Here is a 19,877-nt window from a genome sequence, read left to right as displayed (position 1 = left end):
AAACAGATAAGGGAGGATATATACCGTCAATAAGATAGTACCCGCGCTTATATGTTACCCCATTTGCTTGAAAAGGTACATCGTGCGACTTTCCAATGTAGATATCTTTGAATATTGTCGACTGATCCAGAGCATTGATGTCGTTGTTTGCACCAGTTGGACCAAAGAATGCATAACATATCCAAAGATTATGTGATGTGATTGCTTCTAGAACAATCGTCGGCTCTCTGTGGTCGCCTCACATGTACTGACCACACCATGCACTGGGGCACAATGCTCAAGCCCAATGCATGCAATCGATACTGCCTAGCATTCCTGGGAACCCATGTTTGCCCTCATGCAATATATCTAATGGTTTTCGTTGATAGTTGGTTTGCGCAAATATCATTGCCCGTACACCAAATTAATAGCTTGGAGAACTTGTACACACATTCCCATATGGTACGCTCAGACATCCTTAAATACTTGTCTCATTTGTCTACACCCATGTCGTATGCTAACTGACGAATTGCAGTCGTGCATTTTTGAATTTGAGAGAAACCTTTTTTGTGTCTACCATCTAGCTTCCATTGGAAATACGGAAAAACGGCCTTCCAAATCGCCAAAAATACGTTCCTCATCCAGAACCGTTGTCGAAACATTTCTGCGTACACGGCGTCATCTGCAAAGTAGTCTTCTATAAGACGATTGTGTCCGGTTTCGCGATTTCTACGCAACGACGGTTTTCTTGGTTTATTTCGTGGACATGAAGTTTGGCCTCGTCAGTTTTGAAAATATGCAACAATCTTCGCCATGACGAAACCGACAAAATGCCTCCTCTTTAGAGATGCACAAACCACGGATCCGGATCCGATCCGGTTCGATGACGTCAAACCCAATCCGATTCCAGCCCATATCCGATCCGCTTTCAAACCGGTTTTGACCGGTTTTTCCTCCCCCGAGTCCGAATCGGTTTAATCCGATCCAATTTTTGCAAAAAAAAAAATTTAAATAAACATTTTTTGGACCTCATATATAACACAAAATGCAACATAGGTTCATTAAAATAGTTAAAACATACATCAAACGTCGAAAGAGAAAGAGTTTAGAAACTAGTTAACTAATAATAATAATAATAACAATAACAATAACAATAACAATAATAATAATAAAGTGGCGTTATAACATTTAGCCAAATAGAAATAGTTTTTGTGGTCTTCCACTTCATGTCGCCTTCACTAAAATATTCTTCAACCGCCACGCAAATAGTTAGGGGTCTCATCAATACCATATTCTTCATCTTCGTCTTCGTCTTCATCGTCATCGTCTTCGTTTTCTTCCGGAGGTGTTGATAAGCCTTGTGTATATTCTTCATCCATGATCTCCGGTTCAACATTTTGTGCTAGTGGGCCTTCTAGTGATGCCAAGTGTTGTATACGTTCCACCGATTCCAAGTAACTTTCAAAAAAACGCAAACCTCTACCGCAACCGGAGTAAGATTCGTCCTCAACTTTGACAAAACTCTACCACTAAAAGAAAAAGCGAATTCCGAAGCTACCGTGGAAGCTTGGACGGTTAGTAAATCGCAGGTCATGATGAAGAGAATAGGAAATTGTGCTTCATTTTCTCTCCACCAAGCCAAAAGATCCAAAATTTTAAATTGTGGTGCACTCATGAATTTTAAAAAGTTTGACCCCATATAAATTCCAAGTTCGCTACTAGGGGTTAATGTGCGTGCTCTTTTGTTTTGTTCCTCCAAAAGGTAGTTATAGAGGTCGATATGAAAATTCGTTCGACCCCCACTACTACCCGATGCACCACTAGTAAAGTCGGTTACACTTGCAAAAGTGTTTGACATATTGCCATATTTTGTAGCGTAAATGTCAAACAAATTAGTAAAAGTATTATTAAAATTGTGTATTTTGTTACGGATGTAGTTTGAGTCATCTTTGTACAAATTTAAAGACATATAAATTTTGGTAATGAAAGTCTCTACACTCGTAACATTGATACATGGGTTTAATGTCGCAGCGCAAGAAAAAAGTGGTGGCATTTTTTTGAAATATTTGACTAATTTTTCTCTCATTGGTCTCGTAACCAAAACAAATATTTCACTTTTTTTGTTCAAAACGCTCCAATTGCGCGGACATCAACCATAATTCATTTAGTAACAACGGACTTGTAGGGTAATACACGTCCGATAAAAAAGTGGTTGATTGTTTAAAAACTTTTAACATTTCCACAAACTTTTCCATCAAATCTCAATCAAAATCCGAAACCGGGTTTTTTCCTTTTGAAATTGTGTCATAAAATAATTGCAAAACGATTCTTTGATGTGTCAAACTTTCAAACATCATGCACGTCGAACTCCATCTAGTGTCAACATCCCAATGAGGACTATATGGAGTTACGTTAATGGAAATGGCACACTTTCGATATTTTTCCATTGTAGCTTTATTTTTTCCAAAAACTCTAGTTAACACAGTTTTGAATTTTTCAATCGTCGAATCTATCATTTTTAAATCATCTTGTACCGCAAGATTAATAATGTGACAAACACATCTAATATGAAAAAATGAGTCATCCAAAATAGGTTTATATTTTGCAATTAATCTTTTTGCTTCGGCGGTATTGTTAATTGCATTGTCAAACGAAATAGATAAGATTTTGTCGCTTAAATTATAAGTCTCTATAACGCTTACTAAAATTGCAAATAATTGTGCCCCCGTGTGAGGATGCGCAAAAAGTTCAATAGCAATAATCCGTTTGTTCATTATCCAAGTAGAGGGATCTATCCAATGTGCCGTGACGGCAAGATAGCTTTTGGGACAACTTCCGGTGGAGGACCAAACATCAAAAGTTAAAAAAACACCGGTTTTTATATTTAAAAATCTCAATTGCATATCTTTTTTGGCTATATCCCAATACTTTAAAGCATCACGTCTAAGAGAAGTGCAACTTACATGCCGGTATTATGGTTGCATTTTTTCCCGCAAAATCCTTGTCAAACGTGGGTTGTCGAAGTGGTTGAAAGGCAAGCCCTCTTGAATCACGAACTTGCAAAAGCTTTCACGAATGTCATCATTGTTGTAAATAAATATCGCCACGTCGGGAGTAATATTTGGTTGATCCGGATCACCTTGACCTTTTTACAACCGGACAAGTTTTTGTTGTATGACTCCTCAGCGTACTATTACCATCTTTTCCCAAAAAATCCCGCACTTCTTGCATCTCGCTTTTTCCTTCCCGTTCGACAACAAACACAAATCATAATGTTTTCACACTTCTTTATTCCGAGTGGTTGGTATGATTTTAACTACCGTTGCATCCGAATCTTGACCCGCAGTAGAATTTTTCGAGCTCATTTTTGTGGAGTATTATGAAAATAGAAGTATAAAGTAGTAGAATTTTGTGTAACATTGAAATCTAGTAAATGCCATCTATTTATATGTGTTTAGAAGGTCATAAAAGTCAAGAAATAGTCAAACTAGCCGTTTTTGGAGTTTGCCAACGGCTAGGGAAAAAAATCGAAAATGCCCGTTTTTGAACGGTCAAAAAAAAATCCGGTTTCAATCCGGTTCTGGATCCGGTTTCAGTAAAATCCGGTTTACGATCCGGGAGTTGATCCGATTTTCCGTCCGAAGCTCCAAACCGGTTTAATCCGAACCGGTTCGGTCAAAACCGGTTTTGACCAAATCCGGTTTCCGGATCGGATCGGATCCTATGGGCCAATCCGGTTTTTGTGTGCATCTCTACTCCTCTTGAGCCGTCGAATCGGATGATGAAGATGATGACATTGTGTTTTAGTGTTTTTTTTAGAGATAACATGTAGAAATGGGTTAAAAATAAGGTTAGGTTGGGTTGGTATTTATAATGGGGAAAGAAATAAAAAATATATATATATATATATATATATATATATATATATATATATATATATATATATATATTTCCTTTTTCTGATTTCTTACCGTTACCAAAAAAAATAAATAAATAAATCATCCAGCCAATAGGAATCGGAGAGAGAGTGCAGCACCCGGACCCCCCCCACCCCTTTCCCGCACCATTGTTCCCGCAGTGCCGGTGCGGAGTTCCATTGAGCGGGAACGGTTCCCTCGCATCCCTCCGGGTACACTCCGTCGGGTCTAAGACAGTAAGACACAAAGACCGAATTTTTTATTGCCTAACTAAAAAGATCTAATAAACAAATAAAACACAAAAGGATAAAAGATATTAATCATATTGGATCGTGTTTCATTAGTTCTGAATATAATTTCAAGATTCGGTGATTAGGATCCTAACATATCTAAATCTACAAACAAATAAAAAAAACAATTAAGTGCATAAAGATGCAAAATATGACTTAAGAAGAATTACAACCACTTTTATATATCTAAATCTTTAATCTTCCATCATCCACTTTTATACAATTAAAATATATAACCTTCATCATCTAAATCCCACATCATTAATCTCAACATCAAGTACAAATCTTCCCCACCATGATGAACAACTTCACTTTCTTTAAAATCAAACAAATTTCTCTTTACTCCAATCCAACTACACCCCACCACTTTCTTAATCTTTCTATCTTTCATTTCTTTCTTCACTCTAGCTACACTTTCCCATTTTCCCCTCACTTCATAAGCTTTACACAACACAATATAAGGTAACACACACATAGGTTCCAAATTCATCAATATTTCAGCAACATTTTCTATAAATCCCAACTCTCCATATACCCCATAAACATCAAGAATCGATTTACACATAACACCATTGAGTCCACTATCCATTGTTGTAATTATTTCAAGTGCTTCATTAAGTCTTCCACATTTTATCATCAAGTCAACAATAATGGTCAAATGTGTGTCTTTTGGTGTAACCCCATATTCGTTCTCCATTGAATAAAAGATTAACAACCCTTCATTGATCAAATAACCAAAATTACAAGCTAATAGAATTCCATATAGGGTTACTTCATCTGGGGTGGGCCCACTTTTGAGTAATTCATCAAAAAGTTTAAGGGATTCCATTGTTTTTCCATTATAAGTAAACCCTAGAATCATGGTGTTCCAAGATATTAAATCTTTGACACCCATTTGGTCAAAGATGGTTTTTGCAGAGTCAATGGAACCACATTTACTATACATTTCAACAAGTGAGCTTGAAACAATAGAATCATTCTCAAACCCTAATTTCACAACCAAACAATGCAACTGTGTCCCGAGGACAGGTGGCAGAAAGAGGGAAGAACAACTCACCAAACAACTAAGTGTGAATTCTGTAGGCCTTATGTTTTTGTTTAAAGAAAGGGCAAAAATGTCAATTGCATTCACCTCAAGTCGATTGTCCACAAGGCTTGAAATCATTGAATTGCAAACGCATGAATCCCAATTGTTGATTTCTTCAAAAACACGTATTGAATCGTTTATATTTTTACATTTTGAGAACATGTCGATAGCTGCACTTGAAAGAATTGTGTTTGAAAGAAACCCTAATTTTATGGATAAAGAGAATAACTGTTTCCCTGTTGATAAATCTTGATCAATGGTAGAAGTAGAACTAGAACATGAAGTCATAATTGAAGATATTGTAAATGCATCAGGTAGATGATTGGTTGTTCTCATGATGTTGAAGTGTTTATAAGCCAATTCTTTGTAACCCGATTTACTAAAACCTGCAATCAGTGTATTCCAGGAGATGATGTCGATTTGCTCCATATTTAAAAACACACCAAAAGCATAATCTAGAACGCCATGATTACAATACATATCAATCAATGAGTTCCAGATAATAACAGAAGAGAAATCGACTCCATTTCTTATCATGTTACAGTGGATTTCCATCCCATGATGAGCAGATTGTATGAATGACAACACAATCGAATATGTGTAGTCACTTGGTGTTACTCCAAAAGTTTGCATTCGTGAGAATAATCGAAGCGCACAATCGTGAAACCCACTAGAAGAGTACCCTGAAATGATGGAGTTCCAGCTCACGACATCTCGTTCAGGCATTTCATCGAACAGTTGGCGTGCTCCTTTAATGTCGTCAAGACTAATAAGAACTCGCATGTATATATTCCAAGAGAATACATTTTTGTGGCGTATGTCATCAAACGCTTGGAAAGCGTCTTTAATGGTTCCGAATTTTGAGTAAAGATCAAGACAGCGATTACCCAAGAAAGTGTTGGTGTTGCAAAGACTGAGCTTTATGAGTTGGGCATGAACGATTTTAACGGAAAATAATGACTCTAATGAGAGACAGTGATTTAAGAGGGTTGAAAAGAAAGTTACTCGTGGAGAACAGACCATATTCTTTCTTGTTTCATGATATCATCATAGCTTCAAACTTTTGAAGCTTCGACATGGTAAGTTACGTCATCATGTTGATATGGTCAGGTTTCTTTATTTCAGAACTGTAACTATCTCCAGTAGCTATGATTCTGATAACAACATATGGGGGAGAAACGAGTGGCGACCCAACCCCCAATCACCCGAATAAGGTGGAACTAAAGCTTGGCAAACACTCTTGAGCCCCATCTCTGACCCAATACTAAATTTTATTTTTAAACAAAATGCGATGTAAAATTGCTATATAACACTAATACAAAACGACCTATTGACCTCAATGACATTTTTCTAACAAAATTTAATGATCATCTCAAATGTAAATTCATATAGTAACCATGGTTATTTTAACAAGGTTTTTCGAAAATGAAGCTTTATTTCGAATTACTAAACAAGGGATTTTTTATTTAAAACTTTATTTTTTCTAAGTTTGACTTCCGAAATTCATTCAAGACATTCTAAAAAAACAAGTTCTAAAATCTTGTAACCACATCATATAAATAAGAATGAGTTCAAAAAAATATGAAGGACCGTGAGATTTGAAGTAAGTTTTGTTATCTATGTAGGTAAATGTTCATATAATTTATTGGAAATCATAATAAAAACTAGTCGAAGAATAAAGTATTATGTTCATTTTGTTCGAAACTACTTTAAAAATTTAAAATTATTTCAAAAAATACTTATTTTAGTGAGAACTGAAATTATATATGTTATGACTTATTGAATGTTGTTTTTCTCTGATCTTCCATCGGACCAAGAAAACTAGAAATGATAGCTTACGGTTTGGAAACCAACTACTTTGATATACGAACAAACAATTGAGGCTCCTTCTAATTCAATTTTCTTTTGTATAGATCGTTCGAAGATGCTAGAATTAAGGATATATTTGTAGAAGTTGGTTAAGTTATATTGAAGAAATTACGTTCTAAATGATTGGATTAGTTAATTGATGATATCGACCGTCCGATTTCATATAATACAATGAACAATCGGATATAATAAGTTAGTATGTCATTATAGCTTTTATTCATTCAAATCAAATATGGGAACAACCACCACAAGGCATCTCACATTGATACACTCAACTATCTCGATATAATAAGTTAGTATGTCATTATAACTATATATATTTCTATATGTGTTTCTATTACATGAACTTTGCTAGTCGCCATTTGAACCAAAATCAACATACTTCGTATTTGCAGGAAAATCTATATCATACTCCTTTCATTATGATGTTAAGCATTGCATAACACAATTTATTATTTGTCATGTACCTCCCATATGCATAACATCTCTAAAAAATTTAGCATGTCAGATCCATTTTCTATTTTTTTTTCTGAATTTCTAATGTCTCTTCTAACTTTTTGTTTGATAAATGAGCTAGTAGTATATGGTAAGAAAGTTTTTCTAAATTTCAAAATAAATATACCTTTCCCGAAAACGTCTTATCACTTAAAGAAGTTTGAAAATTTGTAAACGTTTGAAAATTTCTAATTGCTTGTTGTTAGTAAAAGTAGTTTGAAAAGTATATTCATTTCGATAATGTCATAAAAATGTGTATGATAATCTGATTTTTTTTAATTACAGATTTCGAACATTGTAGTTATTTCTCAAATTTCGAAATTGTGTGATCATTATTACGTAGGACAAGTTTTTTTATATGGTCATTGAGATCAATAGCTCATTTACATATACTAGTCTACAAAAACCTAAATTCATGTTTTCGAACTTGCTTTTCATTTTCGAAAACCTAAATATAATGTTATATTGGTTGGATTTGTGTTTCGAATAACGCATTTAATGTGGTCATTGAGATCAACAACTCATTTACATATATTAGTCTACGAAAACCTAAATTTAGTTTTTCAAACTTGTCTTCATTTCCAAAAACCTAAATTCAATGTTATATTGGTTGGATTTGTGTTTTAGCAACTATTGCAACGTAAGATTGGGTATATAGACGTATGTAAATAGTTTTCTTTTACATGTTGTAACAACTTTCGAGCATGTTAAAAACTTAGTGATTACTTGTTATTTTGGTAGATTTGTGCTTTAACATCTTTCGTAGTGTAGATTAATGTATAAGATATATTGGGTGTGTCACTTGGGTTTTGCTTTTTATAACTAAAAAGAGAAACAAATACGAAACTGATGAATATATTTAAAAAGGAATTAGATGTTCGACACTCCGGTGAAAGATTGTAAATTTATTATATTTTTAATTGTTGTGGTTTTATTACATCATCTTTGCTTTTAAAAAGGCCAATATGACTCTATAAATGGTATCATACCCATAAAGAAGATAAACGATAGGTCGAGTTTGGTATTTTTCATCTTTAAACGGCAGCAAAATTCACTAAAAAAACCTTGTTATTTTGAAGAGAATATAGTTTGAATCTTAACAAAGTCAATAAATTAACTAATTATAATTAAAAATAGTGGAAAAAATTTAGACGACAAATTGTAAATTTATTATGTTTTGTGTTTTTGGTGACGATCTTTGATATTTTTAAGAGCTTTTAACTTTTATTTTTTAAGAAAAAGATTTGAATTAAAGAAAAAGTTTTGTTTGTTAATACGAGATTTTAACTTTTATTTTAAATAATAAGTATGTATCCAAAAATTACTTTAAATAGTTTCGACCAGCTTTTAACTTTTAATTTTTATATATTTTATATTTTTAAAAGTAAAACAACTATTTTTATTTTTATCAAACAGTTTTATATAAATAAAAACTACAAATTCTAACTGGTTTTTATCAAACATGTCTTTAGCCTTTTATTAAAGAGTTAGTTTTTTTTTTGTAGCTTCTACTTCGTTTCTTACATCCCTGATGAAAATTTTGTCATTGAGGCGTGTAATTTTACTAGGGGTTCATGGTTCAAAAAAAAAATTATATTTCTACAAAAACTGTAAAGTTAAAATTGTAATCAGATTCATCAAACAAAACAAATAAATACACAGAAATTTGTAATATACTAATTAATATTTCGTAGTATGAAATAACAGCGCAATCACAAAAAAAACAGTCGGCGGTAGTTTCATGCTTGGTCTTCAAATGGGTGTGGGGATGCTCCTTCCCTCTATATCCATCAACGATAAAACCTTCCTCTATAAAACCCTAGTTTTTCCCAAACCCTATATCAGAACCCTAACGTCTACAAAACCCCAATTCCAACGTCCGACCAAACCTCCTCCTCTTTCAGTACACTTCTCCGGTGGCAAAACGAACTTTTACAAAGAAAATTCGGTTCAATTTGATGATCTTCCTCGAAATTGGAACCTCAAAAGGAGTTTGTTTGAGAAGCTCAAAGCTAAAGACTCAAACCCTGTTCAGATCCTCGAAGAGGATGGAGATTGGAGCAAAGAACTTTTCTGGGCTGCTGTTGGATTCCTCAATCAAACCTCCAGATCGATCCAGGTTCTTCAGGTGAAGTTTCACATTCTTTAAACGTCATTAGTTTCTTTATTAAAACCTTTCTGTAAATGGGATCGATTGTAAGGATGTCAAGCTTTTCTATGGTGCGATAGTTCATGTTTTGTAATGTTGCCCACCAGGTGTTTGATAAATGGAAGAGCAAGGATGATTCTCGAGTGAGCCAATTCAACTACGAGAGAATCATAAGTTTGTTAGTTGAAGAGGGATTAGTTGAAGTTGCAGCGTTGACCTTGAAAGATATGAAGAATTTTCATGGTTTGCAGGCTTCATCTGAGATCTATGATTCAATCATCAATGGTTTTCTCAAAAAAGAAAGATCCGAAGATGCATTGTTTTATCTTAAGGAGATGGAAGATACCAAAGTGATTCCACAGCCACATACGTATAATAAACTAATCAAAGCGTATGCAGATAATGGTTTGTATGATGATATGGCAAAGTGTGTTAAAAGAATGGAATCAAACGGGTGTTTCCCTAATCAATCTACTTATAATTTGTTAATCAGAGAGTTTTCAATAGCTGGATTGATTAAAAGAATGGAAAGAACATATCAGATTGTGATCTCAAAAAAGATGGATCTTGAAGCTTCAACAATGGTGGCAATGCTCGATGCGTATGCCAACTTTGGGATATTGGAAAAGATGGAGAAGGTTTATAAAAAGGTGTTGAAGTTAAAACCGAAAGTTTTCTTGAAAGATGATTTGATTCATAAAGTGGCTATTGTTTACATTGAGAACTTTATGTTTTCTAAGTTAAACTATTTGGGAAACGAGCTTTATCATACCAAAACAAAGAATAGTGACATGGTGTGGTGTTTACGGATGCTTAGTCACGCGTGTCTTTTGAGTAGAACCGGAATGGAATCCGTGATTCAAGAGATGGAATACAAGAAAGTTGGATGGAATGTGACGATTGGTAACACAATGTTGTTTGCATATGGGAGAATGAAAGATGTTGAGAACATGAAAGTTGTAATCTTGAAAATGGTGGATAGAGGTGTGAAAGGTGATATTGTTACTTGTGGGATTTTGTGTGATGTATACGGGTTTGATGAGTTAAGTTATTGGAGAAAAGTGGGATTGTTTGGAGATGTTGTGGAGTTTAAAAGTAACCCTTTGATTGTTGTTGCATTTGGAAAGGGGGGTTTTTTGAAAATTGTTGAAGAACTTGATCATAGAGAGAGTAAAGTTTGGAGCTATGAGCATCTTATCAAGTTGGTGAAGCAACATCAAATTGATGAAGATAGGTTTACATGATATGAATGATGTAGAAATATACATTTTTTTATGTACCTTTGTTAAAATTAGTAAAATACCCTTTTGCATTATAATTTTAACAAATAAATGTTTTTTTTCTCTCCAAATGTCGGGCATCTTCTCTCTTCTATTCTCCAAATTACTAAAATACCCTTTTGAACCCAAAAAACCTGTGCATTTCCTACCAACAAAGAAAATTTATTATCTTTTACATTTCAAATACTTCCAATTCAAATTCCTTAAGAAACATCTAGAGAAATCAAATGCCACTACTTAAAAACAAAAGTTCAAATTCAAATGAAGAAGATTATCAATCCAAAAGTACAAAAAGAGAATCAAAAGTGTCCATGTATCAACAATCTACACAAAAGAAAAAAAAAAAAAAAAAACACAACCAATTTTTCCCCCTTTTTCGGCTCCTTGGGAGCAGAATCCGCTCCAATATATAACCTTAAAGTTCTCAAAATACACAATAGACATACTATCCATCTCACAAGTTGTAACTTACAAAAAAAAAAAAAAGTCAAAATTAGAATTACCAAATACTCTTCTCTCCCTGAAATAAGCATTCTCTTTTAAGACTCTCAATTCATATGAACATTTTTATAACAATAAGAAGACATGAAGATTTCCTTAATTTTCAAGAAGTTTGAACAGCAAGCCTCTGTAAATGCTCAAAAAAGACTTGAAGGTTGACATCATCAGTGAAGATGACATCCATTCCAGCTGTAGCCACTTCATTGTTATATGTTGCTGATGGATTCAACTTAGCCAATAAGAATCTTGCCTGTTTTTCACATATTAATCAGTTAATCACTTAATCTGGACACCTATACATTGCTGTTTCCTTTTGGCTTAATCCATTTGTAAACAATGACTTAATGTATTCAAACACCAACCCTTTTACCTATTAGCAAAAATTTGTTATTTGGAATGCAAGGGTAAAATGGTCATTCAGTCTCATTCAAACGGTTTATTCAGTCTAGAAAAGAAACAAACCTTATGTATAGTGTATACAACAACACTTTATCTGTAATTTACTCAATAACTAATCAATATTGTGAAATTTGTTATTTGGAATGCGAGGGTAAAATGGTCATTTACCTGAGAACCATGTTGATCACACACCACCAATCGTGGGACAGGAAACCTCTCACGTATTATCAGTTCTGCATCATCATGTGGCGCTTGTAACAACTGAGCAAATGCCTACAAAATATAAAAAAATATTAATCTGATGGTTTTTTTTTTTTTAAATTATAAAAAGGAAAAGTGAAATGAGGGAAAATGAGAAAAAGTACTTGATGTTCAGGCTGATGTTGGTAGCCATTGTTTCTCCATTGAGCAATTGTCATGCCATGAAAAACAACTACACTGAAATAAGAATCTAACAACAAGATTCTATCAGCTGAAATTGATGCCACATCAAGCAATGCAGGAGAAGGAAGTGAGTTAAATGAATATGAAATCAATGAAGGCTGAATCATCACAGTTGCATTTGTTATGCTTTCTCTGTTTAACATCATCCGAAAATAAGCAGTTTCATCTGGACTATTATTAAACACCTGCCAACATTTCATAAAATTAAAAAAACTCAACATATAACAAAAAGAGCAATTCGGTAAATTAACAACTTTTTACCTGAACGAATTGTGATCTTCGAAGATTGAACATGAATTGAGGGAACAATGAGAAACTAGGGTTTAAAGAAAATGAAGAAGGGTCGTCTTTTCTATAGTCTCCAAATTTTGAACATAGGCGAATTAGGTTTCTATCTATCCACCTTGTTGCATCAAATGATTCCTGAAAAGGGTAATTCGGTAAATAAAATTTATACATTTGATTTGTATAAAAAAGTACTAGAAAGGAAAGTGCAAATTCACCTCCATTTCCATTTTATAAGAAGTTAATCTAGCCACTACTACAGCAGCAGTCTCTTGATCAAAACCTTGCATCAATTCCTGTTAAGGAAAAGGGTAAATAAGTCTTTTAGCCAAATAAAGAAAAGGGTTTTACTATTTTTTTACCTCTGAAACGACAGCACTCTCTACCCATCTTCTAGTAATTGTAGTAACTCGTAGTTTCGGTTGCCCATCAACACCCTGGTATCTGCACCAAAATGACCGTTTTACCCTTATGTTCTCCAAGAAACAATTTTCACAGTATTCATCAATTTAATGTGGGGAAAAAGAAGGTGATTTTACCTTGTGGTGGTTTGTATATACAACTGTGGATTTACATTTCCAGAAGGATCTTTATCACTTGATGATATATCAAAGAAAACAGTCAAACAAGTGTCTTTATCAAGTCCACATAGCTTCCATGATGTGGTGTTCCCTTGACCTATCACTGTGTTTGCAACAGCAGGTCCTTTCTGCAACATAAATAGCAAAAAAAAAAATTATTATATACAAATTGGTAAAGATTAATGAACAATTTAGTAAATGACTAAATTGCCACCTTTTCCAATGATGTGCAAGGTCCTATGATCCCCTGAATCTTGATATCCTTTGAACATGTAATATCAAGTGTGCCACTGAAAGTAATGTAATCACAATTCACAAATTCATTATACATTTATAGTTATACATCCAATAATATAATGATTAATGATAATATATTCATCTTATGTACTCACTTATGAGCAAGGCCAAGAGACTCTTCTCCTTTCTCAAAAACACGTTTGAATGAATCTTTAAAAACTGAATGACCAAAACTTTCAGCTAAAACAACAAGTCCACCAGTTCTTTCAATGATCACCTTCATTTCTGCAACTCCAACCTAAGATATAAAAAAAGGTTCAGTTAAGAACAGAATGATGGAATGAATAGAAGAGTTAAGAGAATGAATGTTGACCTGGTCAAGGGCAGAAGCAAAAAGATCCAAAACATGACCCTGGCTGACCATTTGCTTTGCAAGTTCTTCATAAAACTGAACTGCTTTTCTGAAATATGGTGCTGCATCTTTGTCCAGATCTTTATGTGAACGAACAGGATCTGAGAGATCTTTGGATATAATCTGAAAGAAGATTGAAGGGAGATGGAGGTTTGGGTTTAATGGGAAGTGGAAATGATTAAATGAAAAAATGGATATCAAAATGGCTTACTGAACCAGGGCCTTCTGTGCAGGGACCTCCGACTAGCGCCACCATACGAGCACCTGTTCCAGGCAAGCAAGCTCCAAGCAGACCTGCTGCAACACTCAATGCGACTCCAGTACACCTTAATGAACGATTACCAGGAGCAACAGGCCATTGATCTGTTCCTAATTCCTCCAGAAGCTGAATTATGGATTTGATAAGCATCCGATTGAAAGGAATGGATTGAATTTAAAACAATGTGATGATAAAACTCACCGAATGGATAATGTATGCACCCTCGGAAGCAGGTAGTAAGAACCTTGTGACACCAGCATTTGGTTGTACTGGTCCTTTCTGAAACCCTTGCCCTGGCACCGGCACGCCACCAGGTCTTCGGCCACCGGCGAAACCTCCGCCTAACCCCAATTGCTCTAGAACTTGATCTTTGGTCATCTCTTTTGATCCTCGAAAAACATAAACCTTTGACATATCGGAATATCCCAATTCATGAACCTGAACCTGAGTTCCGAAAGAAACAAACCCGACCAAAGCGTTTTCTGGTAAGAATTCAAGCGCCTGTTGTAACGCCGATTTCGCAAACCCTAATTCTTCCTCGATCATGCAGGTGTCAAGTACGAATACGTAGACAGGTGGAGGAAGCGTGTGGTGGACGTCATGAACAGGAAGTGCGTATTCGATAGTGGTGTATTGAGGGTAGAGTTCAGCGGGAACGTTAGTTTCGGAGATGCCGGAGAAGTGGTGAGGGAAGTGGTTGCGTTGGAAGCAGAATGGGCAGATCCAGATGAAGGCGGAGAAGTCGACGCGGCAGAAGGGATTAAGTACGGCGGAGCAGGTCTTGCATCTGAGTGGCTCGTAGGGATTGGTGGGGATGAGAGGATGAGTGCGGATCGGCGAGATCGAGGCGGCGATTGGAATCACACACTTGCTGGCTTCAACTTTTGTGCGTGGCCAGGCGTTCCAGGTCATACGAACTCCGTCGATTCCCTCTGGATCGGTATTCGCCATCTCCGTCGCCATCTTGCCTGCAAAATTGAAGCTTTTTCTGGGGGTTTTGTATAGTTGGATTGAAGATGGTAAAAAGGGGTTGGCGACCCCTTTGGGGAAGATGGTGAAAAGGGATCACTGAAAATGGTTAAAAATCTGAGAATTGGAGTCAAATGGAGAGAGAGGAGTGAAGGGCGACTACTGTTTTGTGAGCTTCAGTGATGGATTGGGATCGGGTGTGGTTGATCATCTATGAACCTTCATAATCATAGTGTCTTTTTTTATAAAACTGGTTTTGATTCATTAAAAATGTTTTTTTTATAATAAATATAGGGATATTATTATATATATATTATAAGTTGTGGAAGAAAGGAATAGTAAAGTTGGCATACTTTGTCCAGCTTTGGCCCTTGATTTACATATCCGGTCCTTGTACTTCTTTAATTAATTTATTCATGTCCTTTTGTTTGTGTTCCATTCAACTTCCCATTTTCTTTGGCAGAATTGGTCCCTGTATTATTGTTGGGTTTGTGTTCCATTCAACTTCCCATTTTTTTGGCATAATTGGTCCGTGTATTATTGTTGGAAGTTAGAAATACTAAATTTGGATGTTTTTTGGCAACTTTGGTCATTATTCTTTACCCATTTTGACACTTTTGGTCCTTCCAATCAATATTTTTACACTTTTTTGGAACCTTTTAATATTTAAAGTTTGGCCACAAAACTTTAACGCTTTGACAACTTTGATCCCTTTTCTAAAAAGTTGCTAATTCCTACCCCTTTAATTCTTTAGCCATTTTCACACTTCTGGTCCTTGCAGTCAAAACTTTTACATTTTTTTTCCGGGGCAAAGCCCAGACTTTTCATCCTTGCACTTTCTATGTCTGTCATATTTATCAATTCGGAAACAACATTAAAAGCTTCTGGCCCCCGCATAGCGGGGTTAACCTTTCTAGTTTATAAAAATAATTGAGTGAAGCTTTTAATCAAAAATAACTAATTTTATTTTGTTTTCAAAAAATGACTACTTTGTGTGGTCATTCTATACTATTCAAAGTAAATTTCTATTTTTTTATTTATATATTTATTTATATCATCTTTATTTATATCCGAAAGGTTAATTTTGAAATATTTAATATCATTGTATTCCAACAAAAATATCATATTTTAAGCACATGTATATATCTATATACTTCCCACTTAGTATCTTTTAAAAAACTTGTTATATTTTAGTAAAAACAAAATATTATTTTTTAAAGTTATAAAATTGTTTATGGCATTTCGGATTTATTATTGAAATTACAGAATATATTTTTTTGTGATCCAAGATGATGTGGAATGTATTTTTTTTTTTTTGTCAAAAATATATATTTTTGATCGGACGTAAAGTAGTGAGAAATGCCTTATTTTATAAAATTTTGCTATTTAAAAAAATGTTATTATTTTTTCTTAAATATTAGATTCAAAGTGGTTAGTTTTATAAATATCCCATAATTATATGCTATTATATAAAGTTATACACTATGATACCAAAACGAAAGTCAATATATGATCATAATTATATTTATGTAATTCATATAAAAAATATTAAGAATTCATGATAAAAAAAAATTATAATAAAGTTATTTTTGCAAATTATTGACTGAATATATTAAATTCACCAAACTTGCTTATGCCAAATCACATACACTATCATTTTTATAGTTTCACAAACTATATGCAAAATTCATAGATTTTGTCTATGGCTTGTTAGTATCTCGAATGGGACGTTATGATGCAAGCTTTATGCTCGGTGGTACTTACCAGACATTATTACAATCTTAGAACTTAATGTGTTTGCTAAGACAAATTTGTATTTTCATCCTTACCACATGATGTGTGGATTCCTTGGTATATGGCTTCTTAATCCTTTCTTCTAGCTTATAGAATTCCTTTTGCTAATCTTTGTTGCAGGGGCGGACGCAGGATTTTACAGTAGGGGTTGCACGGTAGTAGAAAAAATAAAATTTTCGAAAAATTTTCCACTGCAGCCGGAAAAGTTAGGGGTTGTCAGTGCCACCGTGGACCACCCCTAGGTCCGCCCCTGCTTTGTTGGCATGTCATGGAAAAGAAACATGATGTCGAGAAAAAAATTGTCATGGGAATGTTATTCTCAAAAATGAAAAAAGCATTAAAAAACGATGTTGAAAAAAATAGAAATAATGAAAATAAATGCATTGCGAAAGAATGAGAGTCAACAAATTTAGTATGCATCTAATTGTTATATATTTTCAAATTAATATACACATAACATTTAGTTGGCAAGAGTAGAAGCTTAGTGTCCAAATTAGCATATCCATAATCTACATTTTAAAAAATATAAGTATTGAACATTTGATATTTAAATTAGTAGATGCAAAACTTTCAACCATCAAATTAGCAAACACAAAACCATTTTTTGATATGATTTCATCCAAATCAACAGACGCAAAACTTTCAGGCTCTAAATTAGCAAAACCCATATATAGTTGAACCTTCATATTCCTCCACCAAAACACTATAAACAACAACAACAACAACAACAACAAAGAAATTATAAGCCAAAAGAAAAAAGTTGATCCAAACATAAAAGTTTGTCAAATTGAGACTTTTACGGGAAAAAAAAATTATCTACAACCGGAAGATTACTGAGAAGCCTACTAAATGAATTAAAACCAAAAAATTGGAAAAAAAATGTGGGGATTTCATTTTCAATAAAAAAAGTTTAGGTTGACACTGAAAAATCTCAAAATTAAGGTTTTTATATAATTAACTAAGTATGAGGATTTTGAGTCGCCTTCAAAATATCCCAAAGTCCTCTAACCCTAGGTTTTTACTTGCATTAGAATACATGTCAAAATAATAGGTTGGGATTTAGGAATATCTAACGAGTAATATCGGGATTTCATCATGTTTGTAGTCAATGAATCACTCATTCCTTGACCTATGATGTATCCCCAAAATTATTTTAAAAAAAACTTTTGAAAATCCTTTAACTCTTTTGTATAAGAAATCTTTACTCTTGATTCATTTGAAACATCATTTAGAAGTCTTATAAATATTTTATGAACTAGTTGTGAGAACTATGTATTACATGGTTTTATTTAAAAAAAATAAACAAACATGAAGATCTAACAATTTAGAAAATTTTAATTAATAAGAAAAAAGTAAAATATTAATTATTAAAATTTAAATCCTTATTTATCTTTTAAATTTAACTGATAATTTAAATAAATAAACAACTAAAATAATTTGATTCAATTTAGAAATTTAGAAATTATAAGAAAGTTGCATTAATGAATTTGATATATATTTATTATTTCATTTATTACATGTAATTATTATATGAAATTTAATAAAATAGAAAAAACCACAAAATGACATATAAATATAATTTAATCTAAATTTACCACAAAATGACACGTGACATAATGCATAAGAGGATGACAAATGACAAAATTATTTTCATTTATTAGGGATGATTAATGTCACAACTCGTAACTCTTTATAAATAAATAAAAATTCATCCTTTCTTTTTTAAGAAACACTTTGAAATCTTTAATTTTCTTTTAAAACTTTTTTTCTTTCTCTTTAAACACTTAAACATTAACAAACTCTTTTAAATAACTCATTCTCTTTGAAACTCATAAAATGCATAAAGACACATAATCATCATGAAGGAAAGAATGCAATGCATGATGTAATCTAAACCCATCCCCGTTCCTCTCTTCGTACTTTCCAGTTTTGTTTCTCGTTTTGACAGCAATGAGGACTATGACCTAGTTAGCACATGACAACATATGTCACAACTTCTCTCATTTCTCTTAGTCTCTTAAAGGGTATGAGTGAGCTATCACATCACGAGTCTCGTATAAGAGGTAGCTAGTTTCTTGCACAAGTGGTACATGTCTAGAATAACACACAACCCTTTTTAGGAATATCTTAGTCTCGTTTGCCATGGACTTTAGAATGACACACTAGTCTTTTCCCACATCTACATGAATGCATATGGATTCATGATAAAACTCTTTCAAATCATCCAAACTTCTGGAGAACCTGAAGGTCAGATTTGCGTTGGACCTTCTATGCATGGGAGCGAAGGATTGGTTGAAGTTTGCAACTCAGACCTTTTCTCTTGCGGAGCGAACCGCTGTGACTTGGGTGCAGTTCTTAGAGATGTTCCGGAAAGAGTGTAACATCCCAAAAATACAGATATTTTTTTTTTAAATTCATTCAATTCATAAGAAACTGATACCAAAATATTCAAAAAGAGTCACATTGTATCATATTATCAGAGTACAAATCCCAAAATCACTAAGTGCGGAAAACATGGAGTGATGCGGTGCAATCAAGACGTGCCCTTCCCCTTCGAACTGGAAGTACCTGAAACAGAAACTGAAAATTGTAAGCAGAAAGCTTAGTGAGTTCCCCCAACACACCACATATTAAACAAACATACTGTCAAGCATATATGGGTGTTGGCCTACCCTTTCGGTCTATTCCAACCCGATACTGTCAAGCATATTTGGGTGTTGGCCTACCCCTTCGGCCTATCTCAACCGAATACTGCCAAGCATATCTGGGTATTGGCCTACCCCTTCGGTCTATTTCAACCGAATACCAAGTCTATTTCACCCCTACTACTACTATAGAATATCATAACAGTAATCACGGAGTCGTCAAGCAAATACAGACATGGCTGACAATTATCACAAAGACAATCATCATGCTATGAAATAACTAGT

General features: G+C 33.9%; 3 protein-coding genes across 3 annotated transcripts; 1 reads left to right on the top strand and 2 right to left on the bottom strand.

The window, feature by feature from the left end:
• Nucleotides 1-4,342: 4,342 nt before the first annotated feature.
• On the bottom strand, nt 4,343-6,530 carry LOC145158334 (Tetratricopeptide repeat (TPR)-like superfamily protein). Its single transcript, XM_079077248.1, has one exon. It carries the CDS (start codon nt 6,294-6,296, stop codon nt 4,410-4,412), a length of 1,887 nt encoding a protein of 628 aa, XP_078933374.1. The 5' UTR covers nt 6,297-6,530; the 3' UTR covers nt 4,343-4,409.
• Nucleotides 6,531-9,337: 2,807 nt separating this feature from the next.
• On the top strand, nt 9,338-11,118 carry LOC145158296 (Pentatricopeptide repeat (PPR) superfamily protein). Its single transcript, XM_079077216.1, has 2 exons — nt 9,338-9,765; nt 9,894-11,118. Exons 1-2 carry the CDS (start codon nt 9,379-9,381, stop codon nt 11,028-11,030), a joined length of 1,524 nt encoding a protein of 507 aa, XP_078933342.1. The 5' UTR covers nt 9,338-9,378; the 3' UTR covers nt 11,031-11,118.
• A 310-nt stretch (nt 11,119-11,428) lies between these two features.
• LOC145158294 (protein transport protein SEC23 E-like) lies at nt 11,429-15,383 on the bottom strand. The gene is made up of 12 exons (XM_079077214.1): nt 14,386-15,383; nt 14,137-14,310; nt 13,887-14,048; nt 13,669-13,811; nt 13,491-13,566; nt 13,235-13,404; nt 13,058-13,139; nt 12,914-12,991; nt 12,672-12,833; nt 12,332-12,595; nt 12,135-12,239; nt 11,429-11,817 (listed from the first exon to the last, which is right to left on the bottom strand). The coding sequence occupies exons 1-12, from the start codon at nt 15,145-15,147 to the stop codon at nt 11,671-11,673; spliced, it is 2,325 nt and encodes a 774-aa protein (XP_078933340.1). The 5' UTR covers nt 15,148-15,383; the 3' UTR covers nt 11,429-11,670.
• Nucleotides 15,384-19,877: the final 4,494 nt, after the last annotated feature.

The sequence above is a fragment of the Lactuca virosa genome, chromosome 1, assembly GCF_052849685.1.
Source record: "Lactuca virosa cultivar CGN04683 chromosome 1, Lactuca_virosa_CGN04683_v6, whole genome shotgun sequence".
Taxonomy (NCBI): domain Eukaryota; kingdom Viridiplantae; phylum Streptophyta; class Magnoliopsida; order Asterales; family Asteraceae; genus Lactuca; species Lactuca virosa.
The sequence above is the reverse complement of the archived record's forward strand: the minus strand, read 5'-3'. Positions and strand labels throughout refer to the sequence as shown.

Excerpts from the sequence above, each read along its gene's own strand:
- LOC145158296 (XM_079077216.1), top strand. The coding sequence starts at position 9,379 with ATGCTTGGTCTTCAAATGGGTGTGGGGATGCTCCTTCCCTCTATATCC. Across the intron at positions 9,766-9,893 it reads GATCGATCCAGGTTCTTCAG|GTGTTTGATAAATGGAAGAG; the intron begins GTGAAGTTTCAC and ends GTTGCCCACCAG.
- LOC145158334 (XM_079077248.1), bottom strand. The coding sequence starts at position 6,296 with ATGGTCTGTTCTCCACGAGTAACTTTCTTTTCAACCCTCTTAAATCAC.
- LOC145158294 (XM_079077214.1), bottom strand. The coding sequence starts at position 15,147 with ATGGCGACGGAGATGGCGAATACCGATCCAGAGGGAATCGACGGAGTT. Across the intron at positions 13,140-13,234 it reads TATATACAAACCACCACAAG|ATACCAGGGTGTTGATGGGC; the intron begins GTAAAATCACCT and ends ATTTTGGTGCAG. Across the intron at positions 12,240-12,331 it reads AACATCAGCCTGAACATCAA|GCATTTGCTCAGTTGTTACA; the intron begins GTACTTTTTCTC and ends TATATTTTGTAG.